The sequence below is a fragment of the Bos grunniens genome, chromosome 4 (assembly GCF_055505025.1).
Source record: "Bos grunniens cultivar Pamir isolate PY7600 chromosome 4, Bosgru_T2T1.0, whole genome shotgun sequence".
NCBI classification, from domain to species: Eukaryota; Metazoa; Chordata; class Mammalia; order Artiodactyla; family Bovidae; genus Bos; species Bos grunniens.
In genome coordinates this window covers 89860242-89882975 of record NC_141168.1, presented here as the reverse complement: position 1 = coordinate 89882975, position 22734 = coordinate 89860242, and the positions used below count along the sequence as shown (strand labels likewise).

Genomic DNA, 22734 nt, shown 5'->3' with positions numbered 1-22734 from the left:
CATTTGTTTGCTTTAAAAGGTGGAAACCTGGCTCCTGCAGCTAGAGCGGACCATGCAAGAGACAGTGCGTCATTCCATCACAGAAGCCATCGCGGTCTATGAAGACAAACCCAGGGAACTGTGGATTTTTGATTTCCCGGCTCAAGTTGCACTAACTAGCTCACAAATCTGGTGGACTACAGATGTAGGAATAGCCTTCAGTAGGCTAGAGGAAGGCTACGAAACGGCCCTAAAGGATTTCCATAAAAAACAGGTATTTTGTACAGTTCATGATTTTGAGATTTTAAGGGACTTGAAGAGGTAAGCTTGCTTCCTTCCTTCATTCTTGTTTATGAAGTGTTTTATGTGTTAAGGGCATGATGCTGGGAAGATTTTAGCAGTCACTTGTTTACCCATTTTTTTGCTTGGTGGTGGTCTTATTTTTTTTACATTGGTTTAAAAAAATCCATCTTTAAACAACAAAGTCCTAATAGCACATGGAACTATATTCAATATCCTGAAATAAGCCATAATGGAAAGAATATAAAAAAGTATTTTATATATATATACACACACACATACACATACATATATAACTGAGTCAGGTGGCTGTACAGCAGAAATTAATGCAGCATTGTAAATCAACTATACATCAATAAAAAATAAAAATCATCCATTCGTATCTATTATCTCTGAAGAATCTAATCTATTACCCACACCTAGATATGGTACCAATTTCTTTCTTCCTAGGTAAGACTCTCCATCTAGACTGACCACATACTTGGTGCATAGTTTGCTTGACTCAGTAAGATAGAGAATTGTTCAAACAAGACAAATGTTTTCATGTATTTTGTTTTTCTGTTCATTATAAATCACAGGTGAGCAACTTGGAAAAGAGTCTATTTTGAACTCTTTTTTTTTTTTTTTTTTTTTTATTTTATTTTTAAACTTTACATAATTTCATCCTATGACTTCTCCTTAAACTTCCCCTCTTAAGATGTGCTCTTGGCTGTGAAACAATTCAGAGATAGAACCTTTCTCTTGGCTTATAGATTAAGAGAATATGAGGCTTATCTTCTAGGGCCAAGCTGCTCCGTATTTTCCATGTGTCAGCAACATTGGTATCACCAGAGAGCGTGACAAAAATACAAAATCTCAAGGCCTACCCAACACCTACTGTACCAAAGTATGCTTTTTAACAAGATCCCAGAAGATTTGTATGTCACTGAGTTTGAGAAGCATTGTTGTGTATTTTGGAAAAAGCCGTGCTGGTGTGATTGTGCATAAACATTATATATTAGAATAAATATTATTAGTTAATAAAAAGGGAATATTAGACTTTGAAAGGTTTGTTTGTTAATTTTCTGTTTTATATTGCAGTATAGTTGATTAACAGTGTTGTGTTAGTTTCAGGTGTGATTCAGTTACACATATACATGTATCTATTCTTTTTCAAATTCTTTCCCCATTTAAGTTGTTACATAATACTGAGCAGAGTTCCCTGTGCTGTGTAGTAGGTTTTTATTGGTTATCTATTTTAAATATAGCAGTGTGTACCTGTCCATCCCAAACTCCCTATCTGTTTAAGTATTAGTTTGTCTACCCTTCTTGTGTTCAGTGGATAAAGTCTGAATCCAGATTTGTTAAATGACTTTCTGAATGTTATAAAATTTGTAAGTATCACAGGTACAGTCCACCAGCTTGAGAATGCTTTCCACTCCTCTGCATTGCTTCTCTTCTTAGCAGTATTTTAACTAGAGTGCCTTAGAAATCACATAGATTCAGATGATGAATACTTGTGTTGATTCAGTTCAGTTCAGTTGCTCAGTTGTGTCCGACTCTTTGTGACCCCATGGACTGCAGCACGCCAGGCATCCCTGTTCTTCACTAACGTGTGGAGCTTGCTCAAACTCATGTCGATTGAGTTGGTGATGCCATCCAACCATCTCATCCTCTGTCATCCCCTTCTCCTCCTGCCCTCAATCTTTCCCAGCATCAGTGTCGTTTCAAATGAGTCAGTTCTTCGCATCAGGTGGCCAAAGTATTGGAGTTTCAACTCCAACATCAGTCCTTCCAATGAATATTCAGGACTGATTTCCTTTAGGATGGACTGGTTGGATCTCCTTGCAGTCCAAGGGACTCTCAAGAATCTTCTCTAACACCATGGTTCAAAAGCATCAATTCTTCGGTGCTCAGCTCTCTTTATGGTCCAACTCTCACATCCATACGTGACTACTGGAAAAATTATTCCTTTTAATTTGACTCTTAAAATCTTCGGTGTGTGTGTGTGCTCAGTCATGTCCAACTCTACAATGCCATGGACTGTAGCCTGCCAGGCTCCTCTGTCCATGAGATTATCCAGGCAAGAATCCTGGGTTGCTATTTCCTTCTCCATTCATCTTGTGTAGAAACCACCTAACTTATTTATGTTTCTGAAGAAGTTTTTGTATCCTTTACTTTTGGAGAACAGTGTATTCTTGATTTTACATCCTTAGGAAAATGGGGTGTGAATTTCTATTTAGTAGGCTCGAAGTTACAGGCTTAGATTGATAGATGTGGCTATTTATTCCCTAGGACAGTATCTCTGCCATTGTAGTCAATGCCACGTGGATGAGAAAGCTAAGTTTTTTCCCATGGATAAAAATAACTGAGATAATTAAATTGAAATAAATTCTATTATCTCAAAATTAACTTTCTGGTTAGTTGATTTATTGTTATCTATGCTATTATTATAACTGCAGTATTTTTATTATATATTTTAAAATATATATAAGGATACTATAAAATACTTAAATTAATATCCTGTCTTAAATTTCAGGTACTGTTGATCACTCCTCAGTCTTTCAAGAAGTGTATTTCTACTTACTCTATGCTAATATTTTCTCCTCTCTTCATTAAATTCACACTAGACACTGTCGAGTAGCATTCCTTCATGTGGCTATACCAGAATTGATCCTCCTTTCTGTTCTCCTTGCCCCCATTGTTTTTTGTGATAATTAGAATAATGCTTAAAACAGTCGCTATTTTATGGATATTTCTTTTTTATATCAACATTATCATTTTCAGTTTCATGATTTCATTATTATGTATTTATTGTTAAAGATGAAAATTCAGATACAGAAAGGAAAAAAGGCAAATACTTTTTTTCTTTTTTAAAAAATTAAATTATTTCAATTTGAGGATAATTACAGTATTGTGATGGTTTTGCCGTACATCAACATGAATCATCCACGGGTACACATGTGTCCCCCATCCTGAGCCCCCGCCACCTCCCTCCCCACTCTGTGCCTCTGGGTTGTCCCAGAGCACTGGCTTTGGGTGCTCTGCTTCATGCATTGAACTTGCACTGGTCATCCGTTTTACACATGGTAATGTACTTGTTTCAGTGCTATTCTCTCAAATCATCACCTTCTCCCACATAGTCCAAAAGTCTGTTCTTTACATATGTGTCTCTTTTGCTGCCCTGCATGTAGGATTGTCATGACCGTCTTTCTACACTCCATATATATGTGTTAATATACAGCATTTGTGTTTCTCTTTCTTACTTCACTCTGTATAACAGGGTCCGGTTTCACCCACCTCATTAAAACTGACTCTCAAAAATACTCATAGATTCACTTCCCACAGAGAAGCATTGACAACTTTTTGGCATATAGATGTCAGAAGTTTTTCCTTATATCTACTGTTTCTTTGGAGAAGGCAATGGCACCCCACTCCAGCACTCTTGCCTGGGAAATCCCATGGATGGAGGAGCCTGGTGGGCTGCAGTCCATGGGGTCGCTAAGAGTCGGACACGACTGAGCGACTTCACTTTCATTTTTTCACTTTCATGCATTGGAGAAGGAAATGGCAACCCACTCCAGTGTTCTTGCCTGGAGAACCCCAGGGGCAGGAAAGCCTGGTGGGCTGACGTCTATGGGGTCACAGAGAGTCGGACACGACTGAAGTGACTTAGCAGCAGCAACTGTTTCTTTCTTTCTGTATAAATGTGTATGTGTTGGTATGTAGCTGTTCCCATGTTGCCATTTCCTTCTCCAGATGATCTTCCCAACCCAGGGATGTGACCTTGGTCACCCACATTACAGGCAGATTCTTTACCATTTGAGCCAGAGGGGAAGCCTGTAACCATAGTTACTCATGTTGATTGTATGTGTATAAATAAGATAAATGTCTTTTTGTTTTTAACTTCCATGCATTTTGTTACATTTTCCCTTGACACACATAATATCAAATTCACACTAGAAATGGTCAAATAATATTCCTTTATGTGGCTATACCAGGATTGATGCCCTCCCTTCTGCCAAACTCAGGTTGATGCGACAGTCTGACCACTCTTCAGACACTGTTCTAGGCTGTGTGGGTCTGGCTGTGTAGTTCCTGTGCTCATGATGCTTACATTCTGCCTTTAATAGTTCCTGCCTCTTCCTCCTAAAGACCTTAGAGTGCTTTTCTCCATCTCTCCTTCCCCATTTACTTCTTGTTGTCTAATCTTATTTTGTATTAACCCCTGGTTAATTGTGTTGTTATTATTTTAAATCTTACATAGATTTAGCAATATATTTAACAATGACTTTGCTCATTTTTTTAAACGCTGCTGCTTATTTCTAAGTCCAGTTCTTCTTTTAAAGTATATCTTGTAGCTCTTTGCCCAGTGATACATAGGGAGTTTTCTGATCCCTTGTCTTTTTAAACTTCTTTCTTGATAGTTTAAGTAGAGAATTCAAAATTGAGAATTATTGTCGTTTAGAATTTTTAAAATATGATTCCATTATTTGGGGGCTTTTATGGTTGTAAAGTTTTAGATCAGATTGTTTTTCCTTCATAAATAATCTGACTTAGCAGATTATACAATTTTATTTTTCTTTTTGTGTTTCTGATGTTTTATTTTACTCTTGTGTATTTTGCGTGTGTGCGTGTGTGTGTGTGTGTGCTTTTTAAACTTGGTTTGCTGAGGACTGAGTGAGCTTTGGGGATTTTAGTTACACGTCTGTCTTCAACTTGGGCAAATCCTCTTCCATTTTTTCCTTTGATGCCTTGTTTCTGTGGTCTCTGTTTTCTTTCTCTGTGATTTTATCAGCTGTATATTGAAACGTCTTATGTGATCCTCCTTGCCTTGTAACCTTTATTTCATATTTTCAAACTCTGCACCTTTTTGTGTGCAATTTCGATGACTTTTGGAATCTGTCTTCCGGTTCACTAACTTTTTTCCTCTAGTTTATAATGAAGGAAAAGAAGTCCAAGGCCAGATTACATAGATTCAAATCTCAGCTTTGCCTTTTATTAGTTGTATGACTCTGAGCAGGTTGTTTAACCACTCTATGTGCTGCCATTTCATGATCTGTAAAACAGATAATAATGGCATCACAGTATTGTTAGAGGATTAAATTAGTTAATATCAGTAAAAACCTATTTAAAAATGCTTGACGAAATTTAAGTGCTATGTGTTAGCTTTGGTGGATACAATGAAAACAATGATAGCAATAGCAATGTTGTCTGATGTGATGCGTAATTTAAGGAGTTCTTCCCCAACGATTATCATAAAACTTTTCAAATGTATGAAAGAGTTGAAACAATAGTACACTGATGTACAGGCCTGCCACCTAGGTTCTACAATCAACATTTTGTTTTGGTTTCTTACTTTCATACCATATTATGTATGCTTTATCCAACCCTTTCTTATTCCATCTTATTCCATCCTTATATTTATGATTCATTTCAAAGGAAGTTGCAGATGTCAGTCATCTTTACCCCTAAGTCCCTTGGACTGCAAGGAGATCAAACCAGTCAATTCTTAAGGAAATCAGTCCTGAATGTTCATTGGAAGGACTGATGCTGACAATGAAACTGCAGTACTTTGGCCACTTGATGCAAAGAACTGACTCCTTGGAAAAGACCCTGATGCAGGGCAAGATTGAAGGCAGGAGGAGAAGGGGACGACAGAGGATGAGACGGTTGGATGGCATCACCGACTCGATGGACACGAGTTTGAGCAGGCTCCAGGAGGTGGAGATGGACAGGGAAACCTGGCGTGCTGCAGTCCACGAGGTTGCAGAGTCAGACAAGACTGAGTAACTGAACTGAACCCATTTCATCAGTTTGATTTCAGTTACCCTATCTCAATTTCTCCAAGTTTTTTTTTTTACTTCTGTAAAAATCAGTTTTTTGATGAGTTACCTCTTCATTATGGTTTTTATTTTTCTATCTCATTACTAGTCTTATTTAGATTATTCTACTGATTGTTTTGAGGCTGGTTTTTAAAATTTGAATTTATTTTTTGGTACATTCATTTTCTATTAAATTATCTTTAAATGAAACAATGATAAATATTTTTAATGAGAAAAGGTACAATTCACAAAGAAGATAGACATCATAAACCATTCAACACTTAATGACAAAGAAACAAACATCAGTTCAGTTCAGTTCAGTCGCTCAGTCATGTCCGACTCTTTGCAACCCCATGGACTGCAGCACGCCAGGCCTCCCAGTCCATCACCAACTCCTGCAGCTTGTTCAAACTCATGTGCATCGAGTCGGTGATCCCATCCAGCCATCTCATCCTGTCATCCCCTTTTCCTCCTGCCTTCAATCTTCCCCAGTATCAGGGTCGTTTCAAATGAGTCAGCTCTTTGTATCAGGTGGCCAAAGTATTGGAGTTTCAGCTTCAGCATCAGTCCTTCCAATGAATATTCAGGACTGATCTCCTTTAGGATGGGCTGGTTGGATCTCCTTGCAGTCCAAGGGACTCTCAAGAGTCTTCTCCAACACCACAGTTCAAAAGCATCAATTCTTCGGCGCTCAGCTTTCTTTATAGTCCAACGCTCACAGTCGTACATGACTACTGGAAAAACCATAGCCTTGACTAGATGGACCTTTGTTGGCAAAGTAATGTCTCTGCTTTTGAATATGCTGTCTAGTTTGGTCATAACTTTTCTTCCAAGGAGTAAGTGATTCTTTATTTCATGGCTGCAGTCACCATCTGCAGTGATTTGGGAGCCCAAGAAGATAAAGTCTGCCACTGTTTCCACCGTTTCTCCATCTGTCTGCCATGAAATGATGGGACCAGATGCCATGATCTTCATTTTCTGAATGTTGAGCTTTAAGCCAACTTTTTCACTCTCCTCTTCCACCTTCATCAAGAGGCTCTTTAGTTCTTCTTCACTTTCTGCCATAAGGGTGCTGTCATCTGCATATCTGAGGTTATTGATATTTCTCCCAGCAATCTTGATGCCAGCTGTGCTTCATCCAGCCCAGCATTTCTCATGATGTACTCTGCATATAAGTTAAATAAGCAGGTTGACAATATATAGGCTTGCTGTACTCCTTTCCCAAAATTTGGAACCAGTCTGATGTTCCATGTCCAGTTCTAACTGTTGCTTCTTGACCTGCATACAGATTTCTCAGGAGGCAGGTCAGGTTGTCTGGTATTCCTATCTCTTTAAGAAACAAACATCCATAAAGCAAAAATCAGAAGAAATGTAAGGGAAAAAAAATATATATATATAATCATAGTGAGACATAGTAACATTTCTTTAAGAATATTTTATCAAGTGCAAAAAAATAAGAATAGGAGTGTCTGGAATTATGTCATTAATTTAAATATAATTTCTATTTGTATTAATTTATATTAATCTTATATCCTGCACAAATATATTAAAATTTTGTATCTCATACATTGTTTTTAGATGTCCATAGGACATTTAGAAAAACTGGCAAAAAGATAAACATTACTGAATTTCAAAAAGTAGAATTCTTTTTTGTGTGTGATTCAGTTATACATGTACACATATATTATTTTTGAACTTGTTTTCCATGATAGGTTATTACAATATATTGACTATAGTTCACTGTGCTATACAGTAAATCTTTTGTACGTTTATTTTTAAAGATTATCTAGGTTTTTTGTTTTGTTTTTTTTCTGAAGGAATTCTGTGTGTCCTACACTGAGCAGATGTCCCTACATGTTTTTTGCCTCCTTTCTTCCGGGTTTCTACAGGTTTTGAGAGTTCTGGATTAATTTTGTGTTTAATTACTCAGTCTGGGATTCCCAGTCATAGAGGCAGGGTCAGCTTGGATGCCATAGCTTCACATGGCAGAAGTGTGAGATTGTGATGTCTTTCGGAGAACTTTTTCCTATCCAAAGCCTATCAAGATGTTTCAAGCTTTCTTCTTGCTTCTCTGAGCTAGTAGGTAGAGTTTTTCTAGAACCTTTTACTGAATTATGTAATACTATGGGGATCTCAGCTTGATGTCCAACTCCCTACCTTGCTCAGGGAGTGTAAGAGGCAGAGACACAGAAATGTTCTGTGGCCACGTGGGCAATTTAAACTTCAGTGTCCAGTGTTTGAGTCTCTACTCAAACCCTCCTTCAGGCTGCATGACATTAGCCTTATAACCTCGTTCTGCTGCTCTGGCATAGATGTACATCTTTGGCATTGGGGACTGTCACCTACTCTTCCCCAGCCCTTTCCCCTTCTTCCTTTCCCATCTGTCTTCCCCCTCTCTTATACTTGGCTGTGTACTGTGAATGTGGATGTGTGGATTTTATTTAAAAGCCCTCTGTGTTAATAAAGGAATTATTCATTCAGTGTAACCCAATATGTTGCAAGATTGCCTATTGTTATTATTACTGCTATTTAATACTGGATGTCTAGTTGTTTTTATTTTTGGTGCTCATTAATAATAGTGTAATAACCAGCCTTGTGTCTACATACCTGTTGCACATATTTTTCTTCATTTATTCAGGATAAATTTCCAGATGTAAAACTGCTAGCTCAAAGAGCAGAACTTTTTAAGCATTTGAAACATCATGCCAAGTTTACCTTCCCAATAACAGTGTGTGAGAATTGTCCATTCCCTCCCCTGCCTTTAGCATTGGGTTGATTCTTTTTATTCTCAGAGCTAAAATTATTCATAGTCTAATAGCTTTATGTTATTCAGCTAGTAAAATTTCGTCTTTTTTTTCTTCTTTAAAGTAATTTAAAACTTTTATGTTAGATGAGAAGTAGACAAATAGGATGCTTTATTAAGACAGCACTTACATGCTAATTATGAAACTCTTCTAGCATGAATTGAAATGTTTGACACACCAGCCAACAGATGCCTTCAATATAGCATTTCAGCATTGCCACTAACTTACACACAAGTGAAGCTAACATTTGAATACTGTTAAATGAATCAAGGCAAATTGGAAGTGGTCAAACAAGAGATGGCAAGAGTGAATGTCGACATTCTAGGAATCAGCGAACTAAAATGGACTGGAATGGGTGAATTTAACTCAGATGACCATTATATCTACTACTGTGGGCAGGAATCCCTCAGAAGAAATGGAGTAGCCATTACGGTCAACAAAAGAGTCCGTAATGCAGTACTTGGATGCAATCTCATAAACAACAGAGTGATCTCTGTTCTTTTCCAAGGCAAACCATTCAATATCACGGTAATCCAAGTCTATGCCCCAACCAGTAACGCTGAAGAAGCTGAAGTTGAACGGTTCTATGAAGACCTACAAGACCTTTTAGAACTAACACCCAAAAAAGATGTCCATTATAGGGGACTGGAATGCAAAAGTAGGAAGTAAAGAAATACCTGGAGTAACAGGCAAATTTGGCCTTGGAATATGGAATGAAGCAGGGCAAAGACTAATAGAGTTCTGCCAAGAAAATGCACTGGTCATAGCAAACACCCTCTTCCAGCAACACAAGAAAAGACTCTACACATGGACATCAGCAGATAGTCAACACCCAAATCAGATTAATTATGTTCTTTGTAGCCAAAGATGGAGAAGCTCTATACAGTCAACAAAAACAAGACCGAGAGCTGACTGTGGCTCAGATCATGAACTCCTTATTGCCAAATGCAGACTTAAATTGAAGAAAGTAGGAAAAACCACTAGACCATTCAGGTATGACCTAAATCAAATCCCTTATGATTATACAGTGGAAGTGAGAAATAGATTTAAGGGACTAGATCTGATAGATAGAGTGCCTGATGAACTATAGAATGAGGTTCATGACATTGTACAGGAGACAGGGATCAAGACCATCCCCATGGAAAAGAAATGCAAAAAAGCAAAATGGCTGTCTGGGGAGGCCTTACAAATAGCTGTGAAAAGAAGAGAAGTGCAAAGCAAAGGAGAAAAGGAAAGATATAAGCATCTGAATGCAGAGATCCAAAGAATAGCAAGGAGAGATAAGAAAGCCTTCCTCAGCGATAAATGCAAAGAAATAAGGGAAAACACAGAATGGGAAAGACTAGAGATCTCTTCAAGAAAATTAGAGATACCAAGGAAACATTTCATGCAAAGATGGGCTCGATAAAGGACAGAAATGTTATGGACTTAACAGAAGCAGAAGATATTAAGAAGAGGTGGCAAGAATACACAGAAGAACTGTACAAAAAAGATCTTCATGACCCAGATAATTACGATGATGTGATCACTGACCCAGAGCCAGACATCCTGGAATGTGAAGTCAAGTGGGCCTTAGAAAGCATCACTATGAACAAAGCTAGTGGAGGTGATGGAATTCCAGTTGAGCTGTTTCAAATCCTGAAAGATGATGCTGTAAAAGTGCTGCACTCAATATGCCAGCAAATTTGGAAAACTCAGCAGTGGCCACGGGACTGGAAAAGGTCCGTTTTCATTCCAATCCCAAAGAAAGGCAATGCCAAAGAATGCTCAAACTACCACACAATTGCACTCATCTCACATGCTGGTAAATTAATACTCAAAATTCTCCAAGCCAGGCTTCAGCAATATGTGAACCATGAACTTCCAGATGTTCAAGCTGGTTTTCGAAAAGGCAGAGGAACCAGAGATCAAATTGCCAACATCCGCTGGATCATGGAAAAAGCAAGAGAGTTCCAGAAAAACATCTATTTCTGCTTTATTGCCTATGCCAAAGCCTTTGACTGTGTGGATCACAATAAACTGGAAAATTCTGAAAGAGATGGGAATACCAGACCACCTGACCTGCCTCTTGAGAAATGTGTATGCAGGTCAGGAAGCAACGGTTAGAACTGGACATGGAATAACAGACTGGTTCCAAATAGGAAGAGGAGTATGTCAAGGCTGTATATTGTCACCCTGCTTATTTAACTTATATGCAGAGTACATCATGAGAAACGCTGGGCTGAAAGAAGCATAAGCTGGAATCAAGATTGCCGGGAGAAATATCAATAACCTCAGGTATGCAGATGACACCACCCTTATGGCAGAAAGTGAAGAGGAACTAAAGAGCTTCTTGATTAAAGTGAAAGTGGAGAGTGAAAAAGTTGGCTTAAAGCTCAGCATTCAGAAAACGAAGATCATGGCATCCGGTCCCATCACTTCATGGGAAATAGATGGGGAAACAGTGGAAACAGCGTCAGACTTTATTTTTTTGGGCTCCAAAATCACTGCAGATGGTGACTGCAGCCATGAAATTAAAAGACGCTTACTCCTTGGAAGGAAAGTTATGACAAACCTAGATAGCATATTCAAAAGCAGAGACATCCGTCTAGTCAAGGCTATGGTTTTTCCAGTGGTCATGTATGGATGTGAGAGTTGGACCATAAAGAAGGCTGAGCACTGAAGAATTGATGCTTTTGATTTGCGGTGTTGGAGAAGACTCTTGAGAGTCCCTTGGAGTGCAAGGAGATCCAACCAGTCCATTCTGAAGGAGATCAGCCCTGGGTGTTCTTTGGAAGGAATGATGCTGAAGCTGAAACTCCAGTACTTTGGCCACCTCATGCGAAGAGTTGACTCACTGGAAAAGACTCTGATGCTGGGAGGGATTGGGGGCAGGAGGAGAAGGGGATGACAGAGGATGAGATGGCTGGATGGCATAACCGACTCGATGGACATGAGTCTGAGTGAACTCCGGCAGTTGGTGATGGACAGGGAGGCCTGGCGTGCTGCGATTCATGGGGTTGCAAAGAGTCGGACATGACTGAGCAACTGAACTGAACTGAAAGCTGTAGTTTGGTTCATGAGAAGTGTGTGCATCTGAATTGAGACCCCTTAAAAATGGATGTATTATTTGCTAGAATTTGTTTCGTGTTTATATGTGAGCAGCTTGGAAGATGAACTTCAGTCCTTTAAAAATAGTTTAATTTCAAAACTGAAATCAGAGTTGAGTGTAGTAACTGATGATCTTCCTGAACAAGTAATTTCTTTCCTTAGTTTTCTATTCCAAGTTGTAGTAAAATTAACTAAGGTAATTATTTTAAACTCACCCCCACCAATATATGGTAATTGATATTAGCTGATATTGGGATTAAAGGCAAAATAGTGCATTTTGAATATATAGCCCTGCCTTGTGCCAAAATTTGAAGGTAAAACAGATAAAGTTTCTGATTTGAGAGTTCCTTGACAAAAGTTATTTTGTTATGTTAGACTTGGAATCTGGTAAGAAAGTATTTCCACTCTTCCTTTATTATTACACTATATGAAAATCATCCAAAAAAGCGAAATATTTTGGACTTGAAAATATTAATTACTAGTGTACTGGTACATTGCCTAGGATACTTTTAATAAGACTCATAGTAAGGAATATAAAGCTTTTCTTATTAACCATTCACCCTTCCTGACCTTAAATATTCTGAAATATTATGTGTATAGAAAGAGACTCTCATTTTTCTACTTAAGGTCAGTTTTTAGTCTCATTTTTAATCACTTAGAAATTCTTTTAAAAACAACTGGATGCTGTGTTGATAGTGTTCTTATCTTGTCCCAACCCTTTGACTCAAAGAAGAAGGCTGCAGCTACCCACTGTGTATTGGACGTGTTAATTTTGTTTGTTTTTGTCTTTATAGAAAAGTGTGATCTGATAGGCTCATGCTTCCCAATATAGCAGGAACCTACCAGATGATGAGTAGAGCACATATTTTCTACCGCCCCTCTCATCTGTTAAAAGAAAATTTTTCCACAGACAATTTACTGACCTAGTAGGCTTTTATTCAGTGATTCATCAATCAGGCAGCATTCAATCTGCAGATGGAAAGAAGCTATAGAAAGAGCTATAGAAAATGAGAGACTTTTGTAAACCAAAGTGAGCAGGAGCAAGGGAGGAAATTATGCTGGGCATTTACTGATTGTTTAAAGCAGGGTGACTTTGAGAGTAAGGAGCAAAGGGAGGCCTAAGACCCTGGTCAGGTAATGTGTGCTGAACAGGCAGGTACTGATTGGTTGACCTAATCCTTCCTTTTCTGGGAAAGTCCAGTGTAGAAACAGTTAAGTTTTAGGTTGCTGACATGGGGCTTTAGTATGAGCAACTCCATCTTGGGCCCAGCCTGGTTACTTTTAACACATGAAAACTTACATTGAAAGACAAAGTATACAAAATAAAATCATACTGCAACTGGAAAAACTAGACCAGATAATTTGAGGAATGCCTAGAAGTTGACAACAGATGGAATCAAACTGATAGATAACTAAGAGGGACATATGTATACCTGTGGCTGATTCATGTTAATATATCACAAAGGCCTATGCAGTATTGTACAGCAATTATCCTCCAATTAAAAAAAATAATTTTTTTAAATAATTTTTTAAAAAGCTATTGCCATGATAAGCCTATTTTATTCCAATGAAATTCCAGAGGAATTACAAACTGAAATTCAATAAAGGGAAAAAGCATGGGGCTTGTGGTCAGGGAAAAGTACTGAATGTCTAAGAGATAGACATTTGGAACCAGTCTTCCTCTTGTACATCCTGAGAGATTATCAGTGAAAGTGTTTGTCCTGAGGATAAAGCCCTGAGAAATACTTCATAAACGAAGTGAGACGTTTATTGAGGACTTCTGCCATGACTGTGTCTTGACTGTAGATTTTGGGTTGGGCAACTTTTTCTGTGCAGGATGGAATAGTAAATATTTTAGTCTTTATGGGCTTTTTAATCTCTTTCACACCCACTTCTCTCTGCTGTTATAGTGGGAATGAAGACATAGACAATTTTTAAGTGAATGGACAAGACTCAGTTCCAATCGAACGTTATTTATAAAAATAGGTGGTGGGCCATATTTGGCTCATTACCTGTAGTTCACCAACTGTGATTCTAGAGAAAGAAGCAGAACAGATCCTGAAGTAACTCAAGATCCCCACAGTGACAGATGGAGGTAACAGAAAAATGTTACCCATGGAACCCTTGAGTCCAGTCTGACTGATTAACTTAAGAGTTGCTTCTTTGAACAGATCAAACACTGACAAAGATCTGCAGTTCAGAGGAAAAAGCAAACACAACAAAGAGGTGGAAAGAAGCATTCCCCTGTAAGAAGGATTCTTAGAAGACAGGACAGCACTCCATGTGATTTTATAATAATATATAAGTTGAAAATTAAATGGATGATTTTCTATGAACACTGTTTCTTAGATTGATTCAAAGTGAGATATAAAGCTTGAGTAGACCAGTAACCACAGAAATAATTGAAATGGTAATCAAGTTAAAATTTATATATATATATATATATATCTATCTATCTTATAAACAGAGTACTGTTCCAATGGTTCTGTCAGACATTTTAAAAACAGATTAGTACCATGTTATATCAACTGTTCTGGAATATAGAAAAAGATGCAAAGAGTTTTTTTACTCATTTTATAAACTTGTAATAAACTTGGCAGTGATGAAGTACAACAGAAAGTTCTGTTGGCCAGTCTCTCAAATCAGCACCCCTCCCTTTTTGGTCTGTGTTTTCCATTTAGCGCTGTAGGGAGACAGTCCTGTGGGTCTCACATTTTATCCATCTTGTGAGCAGAGGGATTGACTGCCTTCATTCTAGACTGTCTTGACAAACATACTTGTATAGCAGACGTTGCTGTAGAGAATGGTTACAGGATTTGTTTTGAGCAGAAGTCCTTGGGCAGGACATGGATGGACTAACTACTCATTTAATTAACGGTATACTTTGTGAGTAGAATGTTTTAATTCTGATATAGTTTAGTATATCAAGTTTTTACTTTATGATCAATTTTCTTTATGTCACATACAGAAAGTTCTTGCCTTTCTGAAAGTCATAAAAATATTTTCCTGTTTTCCTTCTAGGTGCTGTATAGTTCTGGTTTTTCATTTAGATCTGTGATCCATACATCTCTTCTTTTTCTGTTGAGTTAACTTTGTGCCTTGGTAAAAAGTCAAATGGTTATTTATAAGGGGGCTTATTTCCAGATTCTTCTGTTCCATGGATCTATTTGTCTCTCTATACCACATCCAGTGTTAATTACTGTGGCTTTATATCACCTGGAAATCATGTTATATGTACTCTCCAATTGTATTACTTTTTGTCAAAATTATTTAGGCTCTTCTAAGTTCTTTTCATTTCTTCCTCTTTTTTTGATGCCTCTGTGTGGCTTGTGGTATTTTAGTTCCCTGTGTGAGTGCTCAGTTACTCAGTCGTGTCCAACTCTTTGCGACCCCTTGGCCTGGGATTAAATCCACACCCTTGGCAGTGAAAGTGCAGGGTCCTAACCAATGAACCACCAGGGACACTGGGTCACCAGGGAGTCGCCCGTTTTTTTTTTTTTTTTTTTTTCATTTCCAAATAAATTTTTCCATCATATTGTTTGTTTTAAAAAGCTTCATTAATCATTTAGTCTAATTAAATTTTAACTGGGATGACACTGAATATAAAAATACTGGAAGGATGAATATCTCAGCAATGATGATTTTTAAAATCCAAGAACATGTTATGTCTCTTGATGTGGATCTTCTTTACTGTTTCTGAGCAATGTTTTCTGAACAATGCTGTGCTGAGTTGCTTCAGTTGTGCCTGACTCTAAACATGTGAATTAATTTTTAAATTTTATTTTCTAATGTTTGTAGCTGGTGTATAGAAATATATTGACATTTTAACATTCACCTTGTGTCTTGAGACTTTTCCAAATTTGTTTACTAGTTTTAGCATGATTTTCTTTTTAATATCGTTTCATAGGCTTTCTATGTGCATGAATATACCGTCTATAAGTAATGGAAGGTTTACTTCTCGTCTTCCATTCTTTTTGTCCTTTATTCCCTTTTCTCAAGTTACTGAATTAAGCTAGGACTTCGAGTGCAGTGTTGAATAGAAGTAATGAGGACAGACGATCCTGGCCTCTTCCCAGTCTTAGGGAAGAACAGTGTCTTAAGTGTAATAGTAGTACTAGATTTTTGTAGACAATCTTTCTCAATTAGAGTAAGATACCTTCCATTACATACCAAGACTTTTATCTTGAAGAGATACTGAAGTTTGTCAAATCTTCTAAGATACTCTCTTGAGGTTTGTCTCTTTTATTCTGTTACTATGGTGAGTTTTTGAACACAAAGGCAGCTCCAGTGGTTTATGATGTATTACCATTTATCGATGTGTATGTATTTTTTGCTGGATTCTATTTGCTAATATTTTGTCCAGGAATTCTGCATTTATGTTCATAAGGGACATTTATCTGTAATTTTCTATTAAAATATCTTTGCCAGTTTGGGGATCAGGATTATGTTCCTTAAAAGGAAGTGAAAAAGTATTGTATTCTCATGTATCATTTGGTGACAGGCAGTGTATGATAGAAATCTCTGGTGATGCTCTCTGGGCCTGGCATTTTGCTTTGTGAAACATCTTTCACTTATACATTGATTTCTTTCATATACATGCTGTTGTGTAGCTTTTTTGTTTGTTTTTTTCTTGTGTCGGCTTTGGGAATTTGTGTTTTTTCAAGGTATTAACCCATTTTTAATCTCTGTCCAGATCTGGCAGATTACAGCCGTCTGACCACATTTGGCCTGCTGTGTATATGTTTGGGTGCTTTCACCCGGCACTGGTCTTGTAAGTGGTGGTGTTCAGTAGAGACCATGTAGCCCTCAAAGCCTGAAACGTTTTCTGTCTGGCCCTTTGCTGAAGAAGGTTCATCCACCCAGAGCTAAGTTTTCAGACTTAACTGATGTGAGTAGGTCGTCCTTTACCACCGTTATCCTTAGCATATCTGGAGGGTCTGGCTTTGTGCCTCTCTTTCACTCCTGGCTGGTAATTTGTGTTTTCTCTCCTTTGTTTGTAATCAGACTTTCTATATGTTTATCAATCTTATTTAAGTTTTCAAAAAACCTGATCTTTGTTGATTTTCTCTATTGTTTGTTTTGTATTTCACTGATTTCTGCTTTATCTTGATGACTTCCTTTCATCTACTTTGAGTGTAATTTGCTCCTCTTTTTCAAGTATCTTAAGGTGGGAGTTTATTTTAGTGATTTTTACATCTTTTTCTTTTCCTATAAAGCATCTGAAAGGAACTTGAAAACTTAATGAAGATGATCAGAAACTTACAGAGAAAATCATGCTTAATGGTGAAATATTAGCATCATTTTCATTAATGTCAGGAATGGGGTGATTATGCTCACTGTCTCTGACATTCGCTGCTCAGTATTGTGCTGGTTTTCGTGATATGGTTGAAGGAGAAGTAAGAAATGAATAGTGCAAAGGAAGGTGATAAACTGGGATTCCACAGACTTGATAGTGTCAGAAAGTGTGGGACCTACTTTCTCTGGCAGTTTTCTTTGTTCTCAGTAAATGAAAATCCATTTTTTTCTGATACTGCTAAACTTAAAACATTGGTGGGTTTCAAGATTAGAGATCCTTATGGCTATTGTTAAGAGACGCAGAGAGTATCGCTTCTGTGTTTGTCCGGCTGGAGGGAGGTTGGAGGGTTCTGGTAGCTGACTCCCAAAGTGCTATAGTTGTTACCTTATAATGTTCACTTCAACTTGCTGAGCTGAGGACTTACAAGCTCCAGATTTTACCGTTTCTACAGAAGGGCACTTCCAGCTTCTTTGCCACTATGACTTGGGTGTGCCTAAATTGAGAAGTCTTCTATTCCCTTGATGCTGGTAAAATTGCAGTGTTTCTTCTGCTGCTACAAGGAAAATGTTCCTCCTGTGTTGCCTTATGTATTTGTCGGTTGTTAAGTCTCTCAGTCGTTCCAACTCTTTGTGACCCCATGGACTGCAGCATGCCGGGCTTTCCTGTCCTTCATCATCTCCTGGAGTTTGCTCAAACTCATGTCCATTGAGTCAGTGATGCCACCAGGGAAGTCTCGCATAATGTTGACAAGCTGTGTTTTTAATCATCTGTCACTTGGCTGAACTTTTGTAAAAAAAGGAGAGATCAATAATGGAGAGATCACAGGAAGGCTCAGACAAGACAGTGCTTCTGAAAGGACTTGAAATTATAAATGTTCTTAAGAGACATAAACTGTTATTTCTGTTGTTATAATCAACACTTTTTAACCAAATTCTGGTACTGGTGTTAGCCTTGGGACTCTTCAGACTGGGTACCTTTGCCGAGATGGGAAAATATCCAGTGCGCAAGTACCACTCTTCTAACCAACGTGTGAGAAATTTTGCTGAGAAACTTACCTGTGTGTACACTCTTGCTCTTCCTTGTCTCATCTACTCAAAGCACCTACTTTCACCACCTAGTTCCCCAGCGGCCCTGGGGACAAAGCTCTTAAGTAGGCAGACACAGACCTTGCCCTTGTGGAGCCTATAAGCAGGGTATGATGAACACTGAATGTGGCAGTCATGACATAACAATCACCTCTGCTTTTCTTACCATGTACCCTGCTTATTTAACTTCTATGCAGAGTACATCATGAGAAACGCTGGGCTGGAAGAAACACAAGCTGGAATCAAGATTGCTGGGAGAAATATTAGTAACCTCAGATATGCAGATGTCACCACCCTTATGGCAGAAAGTGAAGATGAACTCAAAAGCCTCTTGATGAAAGTGAAAGAGGAGAGTGAAAAAGTTGGCTTCAAGCTCAACGTTCAGAAAATGAAGATCATGGCATCTGGTCCCATCACTTCATGGGAAATAGATGGGGAAACAGTGTCAGACTTTATTTTTTGGGGCTCCAAAATCACTGCAGATGGTGATTGCAGCCATGAAATTAAAAGACGCTTACTCCTTGGAAGGAAAGTTATAACCAACCTAGATAAAATATTCAAAAGCAGAGACATTACTTTGCCAACAAAGGTCCGTCTAGTGAAGGCTATGGTTTTTCCTGTGATCATGTATGGATGTGAGAGTTGGACTGTGAAGAAAGCTGAGCACTGAAGAATTCATGCTTTTGAACTGTGGTGTTGGAGAAGACTCTTGAGAGTCCCTTGGACTGCAAGGAGACCCAACCAGTCCATTCTGAAGGAGATCAGCCCTGGGATTTCTTTGGAAGGACTGATGCTGAAGCTGAAACTCCAGTACTTTGGCCACCTCATGGGAAGAGTTGACTCATTGGAAAAGACTCTGATGCTGGGAGGGATTGAGGGCAGGAGGAGAAAGGGACGACAGAGGATAAGATTGCTGGATGGCATCACTGACTCAATGGACGTGGGTTTGGGTGAACTCTGGGAGTTGGTGATGGACAAGGAGGCCTGGTGTGCTGTGATTCATGGGGTCGCAAAGAGTCAGACACAACTGAGCGACTGAACTGAACTACATTTTTTGGATGTAGAATATGAAAAGTAGATTAATGCTATAAGGCTGGATGTCTCCAGTACATGTTTTTATTCCTTTGAACCAGCTATTCATTGTGTTTGATTTTAAGTCTGTCTTGAATGCTTTTTGCATAACCACTGCTTTTCCAACTTGAAAGTGGTGGGTGGATTGGTCTTCTGGAGGCTGGTACAAGGAGTCTATGCAATGTGATCAATAAGAACTGAGACTCTGAAGTCAGACAGTCTGGGTTTGAATTCCCCCCCTGCCCTGTTTGGCAGTTGTGGTCAATATACCCATGAGTCAGTTGTCTTTTACCTGCAAAATGAGAATAATAGAGTGTTGTGAAGATTAAATGAGGTAATATAGACAATAACCCTACTTAGTGCCTGGTGCGTGTGCACTCTGATTTAATGTGAATTGTGCGCACTGTGGGTATTCTTTCCCTGCCTGCCTTCTCTATGCGTGCTGTACCTATAGAACCTTCTGCCGTTTAGCTGCACAGCAGTCTCAGGGCAATCTGCACTATTTCATGCTTTCTGGAATGTGGTAATAGTACTAAAGGGAATCTGTTTTTGACAGTAAAGGTTTGACAGCCTTTGGTGATATGATATATTCACTTACAACCAATTCCTTCAGGATAAAACAGTTTGTCATTGACTGTCCTTTGCAAAGCTATAAAGGAAAGAGGTCTGGTATTCCCATCTCTTTCAGAATTTTCCACAGTTGATTGTGATCCACACAGTCAAAGGCTTTGGCATAGTCAATAAAGCAGAAATAGATGTTTTTCTGGAACTCTCTTGCTTTGTCCATGATCCACTGGATGTTGGCAATTTGATCTCTGGTTCCTCTGCCTTTCCTAAAACCAGCTTGAACATCTGGAAGTTCACAGTTCACATATTGCTGAAGCCTGGCTTGGAGAATTTTGAGCATTACTTTACTAGCATGTGAGATGAGTGCAATTGTGCAGTAGTTTGAGCATTCTCTGGCATTGCCTTTCTTTGGGATTAGAATGAAAACGGACCTTTTCCAGTCCTGAGGCCACTGCTGAGTTTTCCAAATTTGCTGGCATATTGAGTGCAGCACTTTCACAGCATCATTTTTCAGGATTTGAAATAGCTCAACTGGAATTCCATCACCTCCACCAGCTTTGTTCATAGTGATGCTTTCTAAGGCCTACTTGACTTCACATTCCAGGATGTCTGGCTCTAGGTCAGTGATTACACCATCATGCTTATCTTGGTCATGAAGATCTTTTTTGTACAGTTCTGTGTATTCTTGCCACCTCTTCTTGATGTCTTCTGCTTCTGTTAGGTCCATACCTTTTCTGTCCTTTATCGAGCCTATCTTTGCATGAAATGTTCCTTTGGTATCTCTCATTTTCTTGAAGAGATCTCTAGTCTTTCCCAGTTTGTTGTTTTCCTCTATTTCTTTGCATTGATCGCTGAAGAAGGCTTTCTTATCTCTTCTTGCTATTCTTTGGAACTCTGCATTCAGGTGCTTATTATCTTTCCTTTTCTCCTTTGCTTTTCGCTTCTCTTCTTTTCACAGCTATTTGTAAGGCCTCCCCAGACAGCCATTTTGCTTTTTTGCATTTCTTTTCCATGGGGATGGTCTTGATCCCTGTCTCCTGTACAATGTCACAAACCTCATTCCATAGTTCATCAGGCACTCTATCTATCAGATCCAGTCCCTTAAATCTATTTATCACTTCCACTGTATAATCATAAGGCATTTGATTTAGGTCATACCTGAATGGTCTAGTGGTTTTTCCTACTTTCTTCAATTTAAGTCTGAATTTGGCAATAAGGAGTTCATGATCTGAGCCACAGTCAGCTCTCGGTCTTGTTTTTGCTGACCGTGTAGAGCTTCTCCATCTTTGGCTGCAAAGAATATAATCAGTCTGATTTCGGTGTTGACCATCTGGTGATGTCCATGTATAGTGTTTTCTCTTGTGTTGTTGGAAGAGGGTGTTTTCTATGACCAGTGCATTCTCTTGGCAAAACTCGATTAGCCTTTGCCCTGCTTCATTCCGTATTCCAAGGCCAAATTTGCCTGTTAAATTCTGAAAGAGATGGAACACCTGACCTGCCTTTTGAGAAACCTATATGCAGGTCAGGAAGCAACAGTTAGAGCTGGACATGGAACAACAGACTGGTTCCAAATAGGGAAAGGAGTACATCAAGGCTATATACTGTCACCCTGCTTATTTAATTTATATGCATAGTACATCATGAGGAATGCTAGGCTGGAAGAAGCACAAGCTGGAATCAAGATTGCTGGGAGAAATATCAATAACCTCAGATATGCAGATGACACCCTCCTTATGACAGAAAGTAAAGAGGAACTAAAAAGCCTCTTGATGAAAGTGAAAGAGGAGAGTAAAAAAGTTGGCCTCAAGCTCAACATTCAGAAAATGAAGATCATGGCATCTGGTCCCATCACTTCTTGGGAAATAGATGGGGAAACAGTGTCAGATTTTATTTTTGGGGGCTCCAAAATCATTGCAGATGGTGATTGCAGCCATGAAATTAAAAGATGCTTACTCCTTGGAAGAAAAGTTATGACCAACGTAGACAGCATATTCAAAAGCAGAGACATTACTTTGCCAACAAATGTCCATCTAGTCAAGGCTATGGTTTTTCCAGTGGTCATGTATGGATGTGAGAGTTGGACTGTGAAGAAAGCTGAGTGCTGAAGAATTGATGCTTTTAAACTGTGATGTTGGAGAAGACTCTTGAGAGTCCCTTGGACTGCAAGGAGACCCAACCAATCCTTTCTGAAGGAGATCAGCCCTGGGATTTCTTTGGAAGGACTGATGCTGAAGCTGAAACTCCAGTACTTTGGCCACCTCATGGGAAGAGTTGACTCATTGGAAAAGACTCTGATGCCGGGAGGGATTGGGGGCAGGAGGAGAAGGGGACGACAGAGAATGAGATGGCTGGATGGCATCACCGATTCGATGGACATGAGTCTGAGTGAACTCTGGGAGTTGGTGATGGACAGGGAGGCCTGGCATGCTGCGATTCATGGGGTCACAAATTGTCGGACATGACTGAGCAACTGAACTGAACTGAAAGTAAAGGGGACAGTATTGTGTTGTAATGTGCTACCCTGGAATGAGGCAGATTTTTGTTGCTGCTGTTGTTAATAAACCTTGAGTAAGACCAGACTGTTGTATGCAAATAAGCATGCTAGCCAAATGACCGCCTAAGATAGTATCCATCAAACCTTTCTGACCATGATTAACATTAAGAAAGTTTATATCAGATCTGATTTACACATATCTGTATACACTCCAGTTTGAAACTGAAATAACACTCATAAAGCA

At 38.8% G+C, this 22734-nt stretch overlaps 1 protein-coding gene across 2 annotated transcripts in view; it reads left to right on the top strand.

The window, feature by feature from the left end:
• Window positions 1-22734, top strand: part of DNAH11 (dynein axonemal heavy chain 11) — a 369573-nt gene that overhangs the window by 108621 nt on the left and 238218 nt on the right. For both annotated transcript variants that reach the window (XM_086397406.1, XM_086397407.1), the window contains exon 30: window positions 20-253. In XM_086397406.1, coding sequence (XP_086253532.1) covers window positions 20-253 — 234 coding nt within the window. The remainder of the gene's footprint in view (window positions 1-19; window positions 254-22734) is intronic.